The 12,467-nt window shown below is 38.5% G+C and overlaps 1 protein-coding gene across 12 annotated transcripts in view; it reads right to left on the bottom strand.

Moving 5' to 3' along the window:
• The window catches only part of DENND4A (DENN domain containing 4A), a 49,103-nt gene that overhangs the window by 7,313 nt on the left and 29,323 nt on the right, over positions 1-12,467 (bottom strand). For all 12 annotated transcript variants that reach the window (XR_015275699.1, XR_015275700.1, XM_086848724.1 and 9 more), the window contains 12 exons: positions 11,239-11,372; positions 10,274-10,409; positions 9,523-9,729; positions 9,318-9,446; positions 8,902-9,046; positions 6,919-7,038; positions 5,318-5,458; positions 3,333-4,429; positions 2,347-2,557; positions 1,494-1,588; positions 524-699; positions 199-345 (listed from right to left, as the gene is read on the bottom strand). Coding sequence is in view for 10 of the 12 variants with exons in the window: in XM_086848724.1 (XP_086704850.1) it covers positions 199-345; positions 524-699; positions 1,494-1,588; positions 2,347-2,557; positions 3,333-4,429; positions 5,318-5,458; positions 6,919-7,038; positions 8,902-9,046; positions 9,318-9,446; positions 9,523-9,729; positions 10,274-10,409; positions 11,239-11,372 (2,738 nt within the window). In the remaining 2 variants the exon portion in view is untranslated. The remainder of the gene's footprint in view (positions 1-198; positions 346-523; positions 700-1,493; positions 1,589-2,346; positions 2,558-3,332; positions 4,430-5,317; positions 5,459-6,918; positions 7,039-8,901; positions 9,047-9,317; positions 9,447-9,522; positions 9,730-10,273; positions 10,410-11,238; positions 11,373-12,467) is intronic.

The raw sequence follows: 12,467 nt of genomic DNA, 5'->3' as shown, positions 1-12,467 counted from the left end.
ATATTAGGGATGAAATGGTGTGTATCAGGCAGAGAAAGGATGATGTGGCCAGCTGAGAGATATGGGAGAGGCAGCAGAGAGATCCTCTCTCAAATCAATCTCTCCTCTTCAAAGAATATAAATGTATTTCTGTTGATTAAAATACATGCATATGCACAGTGAAGCTGAGGAATTCCTAGGCAAGAAATGCACATTTACCTATTTGAATTGATATCCTCTTGGACAGACATCAGGGATGTAGTGAGGCCAACAGTGGCTGTGGTGTTACAGGACTTCCCACTCTGATTGGGGAAAAGGGATGGGAACTGCATATTTTCTGTAGAAGGGCTGGACTTCAGAAAATACCTGCAGGGGAAAATCAAAAGCTTAATATTATCCAGAAAAAAGCCAAAAAAACCCCCAGAAAAAAACAAAGAACCCCAGAAAACCAAAGACAACCCAAATAACCTAAATCCCAAACAAAAAAAGCTCCATTTCCAATATGAGCATTTACAAGTGAGGAAAATTCAAATATTGTTATTACCGTCCAGGCCGCCGAAGATCTCTGATTTCTATGCTTAAAAAGGGCAGGAATAAATTGCCACAGAAGGGACACGTGGTATTGAGATTTGAATCATCTGCTGTCCAGCCTGCCATGATTTCTTCATCATGAACCAAACAGTCACAAGTCCGGCACCGAGAGCAGCTCGAGATGAGGACCTGCACAGGGCAGGAACAGAACCCACTAGAACACGTTCCCAAAGCTACTTCTGTGTCACAAAGCACTTAAAACTACAGCCAAAATCTTTGCCCTTTGATGAATATTCCTCCCACTTGCATACAAGTTCATCCTCTTATTGCTTCTCAGATTAAAATCAACCAGTTGTTTAATAGTATTATATTTAACAATAATGTGTTATCTGTAATCTGCAAGCATAAAAGTAAAGGAATATTTATGCAGCTACATAAATTATGATTAGAATTTAAACATACTTTTGTAGTGAATGTCAGTATTATAGAAATGGGGGGAATAAAAGAAAGGTGAAAATGAATAGTCATTAACCTAAATCCAGTGGAGGGGGGGAAAAAAGGAAAGAAAATAATGAAAAGCCCCCAGACCAGCCTAACAGTGAAAAGAGACGTGATCTTACTAGAAGATACACCAAGAAATTGGTAGTTCTCTCTTCTGTATTTTTAAACATCAAGTGCTACTTCAGACTTGGTATTTTCACTTTGAACAAATTTATCTCCACAAGGGATTTAGATGCCTGAATTCAATTGCATCCAATAGCAAACTTTTGAGAAGTGAAGCTTTAAGGATCAAAAGCTGTGACTGAAATAAAGACCTTTCTAGAGCAGGATTTGAAATTAAATCTACTTTGTGACAGAAATATCCATCTGTCTTTCAGTGTCTTAGTTTGAAGCTTTGAACTTTACCAGAGCTACAGATAATATTCATGTTTAAAGACACATGCTCCAAAGTCCATCAATTAAACCTGTAAATCATCCTGTACCTCCATGGCGTAGTTCTGGAACACGCTGGTACTGCTGGTGCTGCAGGAAGACACCAACTCTGATTTGTCAGGTAAAGGGAACTTGGAAAGAGAACCTGTTAGCAGAAGAAACCCAAAGTACTAGTTATTCAGAAAATACATTTTTAGCACCCTGTTTTTCTGCTCAAACAATGCTGCAGTTAAAATAAAATGTGTGATAGAAGATGCAACAAATGAGATACACTGGTACAGAACTGTGGAGTGTGAGGCTGCCATCTGCCCAGCACCAACCAAGGCAAAAAAAAAAAGCAGGCAACAAACAATTTCCATATGTTCACTTTTCTGTTAACAACAGTTGGTAGCTCGGAAACAAATTTTAAGTAATTCATGACCACACTTTCTGTGTGGACAAAAACTAGGGAAGGACAAGAGATGCTGTTTGTACCCCAAATGACATCAGAAAGTGATACAAAAGTCATGAACAATTAGCCAGCACAGATTAGAAAAAAAAACCTAAAACTACAGTCTGTCTGATAATCAGATTCAACAGCAGCTTCTGGAAAATTAGAACAGATTTTTTTAAAAAGTGTTTTTACTACTTTTAGAAAATAGAACCAGACCAATGAAGTTAACAATGTTCTCATGGATGTTTTCTGGAGCTGTACAACTTACACAATTAAGGTGTTTACATGAATACTCAAGGACTCAAAGGGTTTCCTATTTGAGTAAGTGTTTTCAGGTAGTAAAAGAAAAATTTACTTTTTCCACAAAAAGGACTAATGACCAGGGTAATCCTAAACTGAGAATTATGAAAGAACAACTTCTAAATGTTTTTGTTCAGGATGATGAATGCCATGCAAAAGCTGTCTCTTACCACATTGGTCAAATTGCTTAGCTGAGCTATCATGGGAAGCTGAGCTTTCCAGGCTTGTCTTGCTGATGCTAATTCCCTTAATTTCTGATGTGGTGTTCTCCTGAGGAGAAGCACTTTCAAAATCATTGCAGACATCTTCATCAGTGAGAGAAGTAGATTCTGAGTCCAGAGCTCCAAGAGATGAAACGCTTGCTCGGTCTGAATTTTGATCCTGAAAACAGAAAAGAAGTTCCAGTGAGAAAATGAAAGTAAAACTACTTCCAAAAAAAAGGGGCAGCCTTCTTTGTCTCAGTAAACTTCAGGCATGACCCTCCCTCCTTGGAGGATCACAGAACTGTGTTCAGAACTGATGCAAGACAAGGCAAATCCCATTCTAGGTTAAACAGCTACACCAGGATTATTTTTTAAGTATTCTCCTAACAAAAATAATTAAGTGAAATCATAACCATCTTATTTCCTATAACTTTTTCACCCCATTGCTACATGAATTAGCAGCAGCTGTAGGAATACATTAGGATAGACAAGGCAGGTGTCTCTCTTCATTCCCAAGGACTGGGAACAAAAGTAGCTTTCGTTTGAATTGGTGGCAGCAGCCAACATTCTAACAAATGACCTCAGATCAAAACTAGCTTTAAATTATTTTGGCAACAACACAACCAGATTTCCCCTTACTCATAAAAGCAATAAGAACTTCAAACCAGTATTTGTTTATGTAAGTGTTTCTTCCTTAGGTTAAGAAGGAAAGCCAGAGCAATCTTTGTTCTGTCAACACACTTATGTTCTCCCATTAAATATATTCAGAACCCAAGCTAGACTAAAATTGCATTCAGGACATTAAAATTAGGGTTCTAGTATATCAGACATGATTAAAACAATGTACATAGTCTACAATGACACATCATGCAAGGGATTCATCACATGTGAATCAGTAATTAAACCTTTGCAAACATTTTTCCATAATTTATAGGTTCTTAATAAACATTTACCTTTGCAGATGCGGCATACATTGCGAATTTGGAGTACCACTTGCTTGCTTTCTCTGCAACCCCTTTTCCAGCAGAGAACATGCTGCTTTTCAGAACATCAAACTTAGGGGTTAGCAGCGTGTCCAAGTTGAATGATGGTGATGACACAAGTGTCAATGCACTGGTTGTGTCCTGGGGCTGCTCCCTGGCTGGGCTGTTTGGGGAATAAGCTGGGGAAGACCAAAGCCTGTCCCTTGGCCTTTCATCATTTTTTGTGTGGTAACTCTTGGATTTGGTAAGACTGGGTGGCCTTGGGGAGTTTGGGGGAAGGCTGGACCTCCTACAAGGCTGGATAATAGTTGGGCTCTTCTTATTCACATTTCTGTCATCGAAGGGTTTTTGCAGCTCAATGCTTGGGGCACGACTGGACAAAGGGCTGCTCATGTTGTTCATGTACATGACTATTTCTTCAGCTAAATCTCTTCTTGCAGATGGAGTAGAAACACTTCTGTCATCATCATCCTCCTCCTCCTCTTTCTGCTGCTCTGTCTCAGCAACCAGCAGAGACAATGGATCAAATCCAGTTTCAACATCTGTTTTTTCAACTGGCTTTACTGGAAAGCTGCTCTTTCTTTGCAACCTTTTAGATTTTTCACTGGAAGCTGCTTTCACTGCTGTTGGTGTTTCAGGCTCTGCATCCAGGTCTTCCAGATCAAAGATAACAGGAGACTCTGTTTTATCTGTAAAACTGCAATCAAAGGCTGCATCTTCATCACTGGATTCTTTCTCCAGGCTTTCTCTCTTCGACTCTAAAGAGGAAGATCTGATATTAAGAGTTTTTGGCCTTATGCTTTTCTGTAATGCACTAGATAGGATTTTGGCATCGGCTCCCAGTTTTTCAACGATTTCTCCAGGGTTTGCTTCCTGGTTGATTCTGTTTATCACGAGTCCCACCAAGCCATCTCCACTCAGGTTCCGGTTCCTGCTTTCCCATGGCATCTCCCTTAAGTCAGCTTCCACTGCACTTTTATGTCTCTTTCTTAAGGATTTACTTTTTATAACTTCTGCTTCATTGGCATCCTCAAAAGATGATGTAAACAGTAATCCTACAGAACTCTCTGAAAAAACAGATGGAACAAGGTGCTTTATTTGTTGCTGTACAAGAAAACTTAACCAAAGTACTAAAGAATGCAAATTTGTCTCATCTTTCAAACGTTTTACAACACAGAGATGGAATTCACTGTGTTGTGGTAGAGGTTGAAATGTCGAGCTGACTATGGCCATAACTTTTAGGAAGGGACAGACAATAAAACACTTAGAAGAGGAGTAAAATCATACAACCTAAAGAGCGTTTTGAGAGACATCATCAAGCCTCAGCTGTATTTACATCCCCCTTTTCAAGACATTACTACGAGGCTTGAAAGCTAAAGGTAGCACAGGTATTGAGGAAATTGCAAAAAAAAAAAAGCATCATTTTCTAACTTCAGCATTTAGAAACAGAGCCAACAAAAGGAATTATTGTCAGAGAAACCTCCATTGTTTTGCCAGTGCATAAAGATACAGACTTTAAAGTATATTAAAATATTTCAAGCATTGCTGACAGTATTACAATAACCAGATCTGACATTACTAAAGACTCATGAAAATGTCTGAAAGTGTCTTTTTAATTTTACTGCACAAAAACTCCTTGTCCATCCTGAAGAAATTAATTACTTGCTGGATGTTATAAGGAAAAAAACCCCAAGATTTTGATAATTTGTAAGCAGATGTTAATTACAGCAAAAACCAGAACAAACAAGAAAAAAACTGGAAATGCAGAATATTCCCATCCATCTTCCTGACACAGCATATGCTGACTCCAACCTAAACTCACTCCTCCACTTTTCATCAGCCACTGCTATTGCAGCAATAAAATACTACAGGTTTAGTGGACAGCAGAAGTTAGGAACACTACTCAGAACTCATTAGTAACAAATTAGATGTGTATGTATTTCCCCTGCACTCACCCCTGCTCCCTTCTGCCATGGTATTGTCAACGGTGCCGTTGAGCCGCACGATGCTGGAAGTGGCTTTGTCATTCTTGGAGTTCTGGTAATTCAGTTTGGGCAAGCAGTCCCCACTCCCTTTTGTGCTCTCCACTTCAGACACTGCAGACAGAAAAGGACAGTTTTGTAGAATCCAAGGAACACCCCTTAAATCTTAAGTCCCCATTACCCACTGGACACCTCACACAGGGTTAAGTGACACCTTGTTGCACCCATCCCATAACGTATGGATGATATCTGCCTGGGCAGAGCTTCTCATTAAGGAAATTTAACTCCCAGCATTACTTCTGGAATGTTCTAAAAGCTAGAAGTTCCATAAGCTTCTCTACACAGAGCCCAAAAATCATTCCAAAATATGTGGTGGTTGTGAACATTAAGACCACCCCTGTTCACTTGAATAGAAAAGGTGTAAGAGTATTTTTCTCCTGCCTTTGCAAGAGCTCAGCTTCACACAGATCTCATTTCCCCCAGGACTACACAGGAGAAATGAAGTAAATGTGAATATTCCTATTCAACTCTTCTAGATATGAAACAAAAATTCCACTGCAGGTGACTATCCAAAATAGAGAACTACTTCTCTGAGGGATTTCAGGCAACTCAATAATAAAGTTGTTTTCAAAAGTGCAAAATGTTTTAGTACAGCATATTATTAGAGAGCCACAAATGTCTTAATCATGGCCAAAGGTAATAAATTAGGCAGAATTCACATTTTCCGCATCCCCAAGTTTTATTAAACCTAAATAACTTGTCTGTAGTCCTACATGTATGTTCTTATGATCATGAGCAAGACAGCTTTTCAAGCAAATTAAAGAAAAAAATCCTAGTGCTGGAAGGAAGCTTGTGGTGAAAACACTGAAGCAACTTATCTAATTCCATATTTTGTCGCACTTTTGTATCACTTGACAATGGGATAAGCTAACCCAACTAGTAGGAGAAAGCCCACTGAAAAATTTAAACAATTCTATTACTAGGGGAACATTTACTATGAATATACATGGGAATCTGTAGTGCTTATACAATTTTACTACACAATCTGATCTTCTATGTTCTTGCATGAAGTTGATGCTTTTCAACTGCAGTTGAAGGAAACAAGTGCAGCAGATGCAAAACCTGAAGAAAAAGCCCTTCCCATTCTGATCTATCTCCCAGACTCTGAGAATTCCAAGGAGCTGGGCAATTTAGAGCTCTGTCTTGCAAAATTTCAGCTGCTCTCCTCTTACAGGATTTATAAAGAAACCAGACTGGTAGAAAAGGCTTTTCTGTAGATCATGCCTATGAGGCAATTTCATTTTTTGAAAAGACAAAAACATTAGGCTATAATTATCATTAAGCCTTTATGCTCCCATTATCACTTATTTGAAACAGGAGAGAAAAAAGAACTGTAATTTTCCAAATGAAACCATTAGACATCCAGAAAATTACACATAAAGAACTTTAGGCAGTGACATAAGCTGGCATTATCACACACACTCACTGTGAGGAATCAGCTGTCCCACTTAGCTTTTGCTGGAATCCTTATTTATCCCCAATGAACCAGATATCTGTATTCACAAGATACGTACGAGAACTGGAGTCACTCTCTCTCTTGTCCTCCTTTTGTTCTTGGATGTCTTCAAGACAAGTTTTCCCTTGCTTGGCTTCTTCTTTGAGTGATGTGTTATTGGCAGTGTCTGAAAGTGCCCCTATCAGTGCAGAGCAACATCAGAATAAAGGCAGTTATGGTATTTAATAATGTGACACTGTTCAGGGGAATAAATTGAATACCAACAGTAATTAAAAGGCCTCTTATCAAGAATATTCCAATTAACAGAGAACATTTTGCCACAAAAAAAAAAGAAAGAAAAAGGATTGGCTTATTACAGTATAAACACTGAAGTGATGCTTTAGAGGATGAAATTAAAGGGGTAATGGGCAACATTTCTTTTTAAATACTGAATTAAAGCAGTGTTGACTTTAATTCTGTTGCCTGGTTTATTTGATCAAAAGGTCATATCTTCAAGAACTCCAAGAGGCATCTAAACATGGTTTCTTTTTAGTGTAAAATGTTTCTCAGAAACATTAATGTTAACAGAAACGTTAATGCATGTGATTCTCATGGTTTTACTCTAGAAAGTAGAATGTAAACAATACAGAGGCAAACATGAGTATTGTCTGCAAAACTAGATTAAAATAAAACCAGCCAACCAACATCACCCCCAAACCCCCTGCAAACATTCAAGCCACTTATCTGGTCATTCTCAAGCCAAAACACTGCCCAAGTGTAATTAATAGAGTCTCTCTCCAGAATCAGGAGGGTCCAACATAATTTGAAGTTCCTTTCCCTCTTTTCTCTAAAGGGGCTGCACTGAATGGCTACAAGGGCAAAAACCTTTTTGCTATGGCAAAGATAAGAAAATACTCTGTAATTTATGGGAGAGGTTTTTGGATTTCCTGAGGAGTCAGCACACATTCCACCTATGAGATTTCATGCAAAGTAAGCTTGAAAAATCAGATGATGTCAAAAGCAAATGCTATTAATTATTTAAGTGACAGTTATTTCATTAAGGATTATTTACACTTCCTTAGTTTACATGGTCTGAGTTGCAAACAACATTGCTAAGCTCTTGTACAGTGCTTTGCATGGCTGGCTCTCAATAAAATGGTTTATCAGGAAGCTCAGCTCTATGAAGAACAGGCAGAAATAAAGCAAAATTGTTCAAGGCCATCCATAAGGTTAATGATAGAGCCAGAAGTAGGACTGGAGTCTCTGGGGTCCAGAGAAATAATCTAGCCATAAGGCCATCATGTATGTTCTGTCTGTCAGGGCAAAGATTTATTTGTACACATCTGGAATCACAGAACAGTCCTAGATGGAAGGACTTTGAAAGCTGAGTCAGATGACCCACATACATTTATAAAAGTATGTTGTAAAGGTCTTCCAAGGTCAGCCTGAACTAAACTAAACTGCATTGCTGCTACTTTACAAATTCACTATCATGCTTTACTACCAGGAAGTTGTAAATACCATGGAAAGTAGTACCTTTAAAAAATATCATTTCCAGGCATGGCCATATTTGATATTCACATTATCTAAGCCTTTACTGGGAAAGAAAAGGAAGGAAACCCTGAAATTCACAGCTTCACATATTTTACTTATATTCTAGATAAAAACAAACATGATCATTGCAGGTGGTATGCAGAATCTGTAATCAGTATTGCAAACTCAAGGACTAGTTCTAGCTGCCTCTTAGCTAATGTGAAAAAAAAGGGGAAAACAAAGGCAAGGCTGGCCCATTTTAAGACTGGTTATTGGATGAACTAGGATAATTATCACAAATTTCAGGTTCATATTTTGTCTCAATTTCTCTTGTGAATAGCTGATACAATAAATGAATAGCAGACAATTTCAGATTGAAAGGCAAGAAGAGACTGCTTTTTAAAAATTATGCAGGATCTGTTAGGTTTTTTCCTCTAAAACAGTTTTATCAAACTCACAAAAGAAAGATTTTTGAAATAAACTTTCTCATCAGCACGACAAAAAAACCAGAGGGATGTGAATACTTTACCAGGAACAGATGTATGTGCAGTGCTTGCTGGTAGCTTTTTCAATGCTTTTTTAAACTGTGCTATTCCTAAGACAACATTTCGTATTTTCATCCAGAGGAAATAGCCACCTCGATTGCTTGAAGGCCAGGTGCTTTCCAAAACAGCCTATTTTGGAAATATCAAAATCAAGCAGTCATCTTCAGGAACAGTCAGGTGTGAAAATGGTAGCTTAAATTTCAGACTGTTACACTGGCAGTAATACAGTAAATTTCTAAACCTACAAAACCAAAACCCACAAAATTATTCTGTCTTGTGTTTCTTCAACTTACAAAAAAACGTCAGAATCACACCTGAACTGCTCTGTTATTTTTCTCCCTTCTATTTGCCTGGATAAAAATATATTTCTGTCCTCTCCCCCATCCTCTATAAATCATACCTTGTTGTAGTAGCCGTAGGTGATGGCATTGGGGTCGATGCCAGCCTTCTGCATTTCGAAGAGCACCCTGACAGCCAGCACGGGCTGCCCGTACTGCCCGCACAGCTGCATGAGGACCCTGTAGCACACCTGCAAACACACACCAGTGAGCCCTGGCTCCACCCTCAAACCCACAGGCTCCTTCTGGACTTGGGGGTTGTTTTACCTCGTCAGGTGGATCTATTTTTTTGGTGTGCATTTTCTGTAGCACATCATAGGCAGTTCTCAGAGCCCTGACTTTGGAGTGGCAGACTTTCACATAGGCAGGGAGGCAGATGAACCAAAGGCCGTAGCAGTGACGGAGCAAACACCTGGACCACATCTGGGGGATGGAGGAGTATTTCTTTGCAATTTTGTGGGCAGATTTAATTTCCTGGAAGGCACAGAGATTATTTGTGTGTGTTTATATCTACACCACACAAAGCTACATGTTAAAAACTGAACAGGTATCATTATATCTGTGCAAACTCCAACAGTAATATTAACAGTAATATCATATTATTAATACAATAAAGAGGGAAAAGCATGTGAAAGCAGTGAGAGTGATACCAAAAACAGTCACTGTGCAATATTCTACTGCTAAAACCTTGCATTTCAGTAAGTATCTATTACTTTGAAAGTTAGAGTCCCTTAAAGCCCTGTGCAGTTAAAAGCAATCAAGAAGCAGATGTGGAAAATTCATGGAGAACAGTGTGAAGAAAGGGGAAGGAACAGGGACAGCACAGCAAGCAGTAACCTGTACAGGGGCTCTTGTAGGATATGGTGCTGCAAGAAGCACATCCAAAGAACAATTAAAAGTGACCCTACAGTCACCAGATCAGAAGATCAGGCTGCAGCCACTGCCAGTCAGGCTTTACAGCCAAACTCAAACTGTCCCCCCCAAAAGCACCTCACACTCCAAAAACACCAGCAAGTACCTGTTTCGTTCTTCTGAACATTGGTGATGGGCTGTTGGGGCTACTGGCTTTTGAGGACAGTTTGTTATTTGGTGCTGTGAGAAATCCTTCAGGTCGTTCAAACAATTCTAGCTTTAATACTGGAAATCCATTATAGCTGTAAGAGAAACATGTCAATTCTGGTAAGTCAGCTCCAAAGCAAACATGTCACATAACAGCAAAGGGAATCAACTACACACTTGCACCAGAGGCTTCCCAGGAAATAAACACAGAAGTAAACCTTGAAGGACATCACTGGCAAAGTGGCTCACCAATCCCTCAGCATGAGTTCATATGCCTGCACAAACAGTCTCAACCTGTTATTCAGGTAAACAAATTGATAAATGTATTTTCTGTCACAGAGTTTTCTTTAATTAATGTGTCAAATGCATTAGTATTGATTCCAGTTAATAAAAGAAAATCATCTGTGTGGCTTAGTCCCCAGTGAGTATCACATGACTGAGGTTTATGAAAATCAACAGGAACAATATCAAACTATCTAAAAGATTAAATCAGATTAGATCTAAAAATCTTTCTTAGAATTAATGAAGAAACCAACTAACTCCTCTGACATAGTTATTAAATTAATATCACTAGTTTTCAGTGATTCTTTGACATGTACTCTCTTTCCAAAGCGTATCTGCACTTTGTATCATTATTAGTAATAACAGCAGGACAGCAGACTGGGTCTACTAATTTCAACTTTAAGCTCTAAAGGTGTCAACAGCCAGCACAATGCAATGTGATCACTACCAGCTTTATTATTGCTTCTGTGTGTACACACACAAAATGAAAACTTCAAAAGAACTGGCATGACAGCCATTTCACACACACCTTTTACTTAAGCAACAGGAAAAAAATCTGTATTTCACAAGAACCTAGAAATTAAAGTCTACAGGGGCAGCTGTTAGGATTTCAGCTGGTATCCTGCTGTGTCCTTAGACTACCTGTATTGTAGAGGGTGCTCCTCCCCATTTGGCAGATGAGGAATCTCAGGAGGAGTTATGAAGACTGTGTGTTCACTCTTGTAGGACTCATCCAGCTCTATAAGTCGTGTTTCCCCAGTTTTGTCCATATCTACCTGGAGGAGGAAGTTAAAAGAAAAAGTAGTTACCAGGGGCATTGTATTTTCTGCTGTTAACAGCTGTATGATCAACAGGACAGAGTCTGCATTAGCTCCAAAGAACAGCATCTTATATGCAATGACACCTTGCAATGTTATAATGGCAATAGTAAGTTGCATTGGTTTTGTGAACTTCACCCCAACCCAATAATCAGTGTTTAATGGTATGGTCTGAATTGTCCATTTACAGGTAAATATTTTAAGTAGTAAGTAGAGATTAATCCTTTTGAACACAACCATTTCTAGAACTGTGTTTCCAACTGCAGCAGTAACTTGAAATTTATTTTTAAATATGAAAATAAGAGCTATTTCCCCCCTCTTTTAACCACTGAAAACAATACCAAGCTTTATCAAAATTGTTTGATGCATACAGAAAGTACTACCAGCACCATCCACAACTGCAGTCTTAACACAGCACTTAATGTCTCAATAGTTTGCAGAGACTGCAGAAATACACATGCACTCAAGAGAATGGAATATAAAAGTGTGACCTTACTGAAGTTAAAGGGAGACAGGCATAGCTTTCTTTTTCTAATTTCAATTACTTAAATGGTTTAAATGGCAACCAAATGACAGCCAAATGGTAGAATACTTCAAAGAAATGAATAAACAACCTGTGGAACCCAAGAATGCATGTTTTTATGCCTTAAGAGTTTGGCAACAGAGAGTTAATGTATAAAAAGAAGTATATTCCACAGTTCTCTCCCTCCAGTGAGGTGCAAATATATCAAGTAGTTTCAGTAAAATTCTTGAATATTTAAAGTTTGATAAACATACAAAGAGGTGTCCTTAATTACACATTTTGCTGCATGAGACAGATGGAAAGCATTAGCAAATTGAACCAGCCAAGTAGCAAGAACATATGGCTCCTGAGAAGCAGCCATAAACGAAACCTTACTTGCAATTTAAATACTTCTAAGGATGTAAAAATCCCACTGCTACAAGTTTTACCAGTGAAATATAATAAAGCTGGTAGCATAAATGTGTGTCGAATTGAGGTAATTTTTGAATTCCTGGAAAAATGAAAACTTGTGAGACAATTACACTGTATCT

This window comes from Cyanistes caeruleus, chromosome 13 (assembly GCF_971803275.1).
Source record: "Cyanistes caeruleus chromosome 13, bCyaCae1.hap1.1, whole genome shotgun sequence".
Taxonomy (NCBI): domain Eukaryota; kingdom Metazoa; phylum Chordata; class Aves; order Passeriformes; family Paridae; genus Cyanistes; species Cyanistes caeruleus.
Note: the sequence above shows the minus strand (reverse complement) of the source record. Positions and strands in the feature narration are given on the sequence as shown.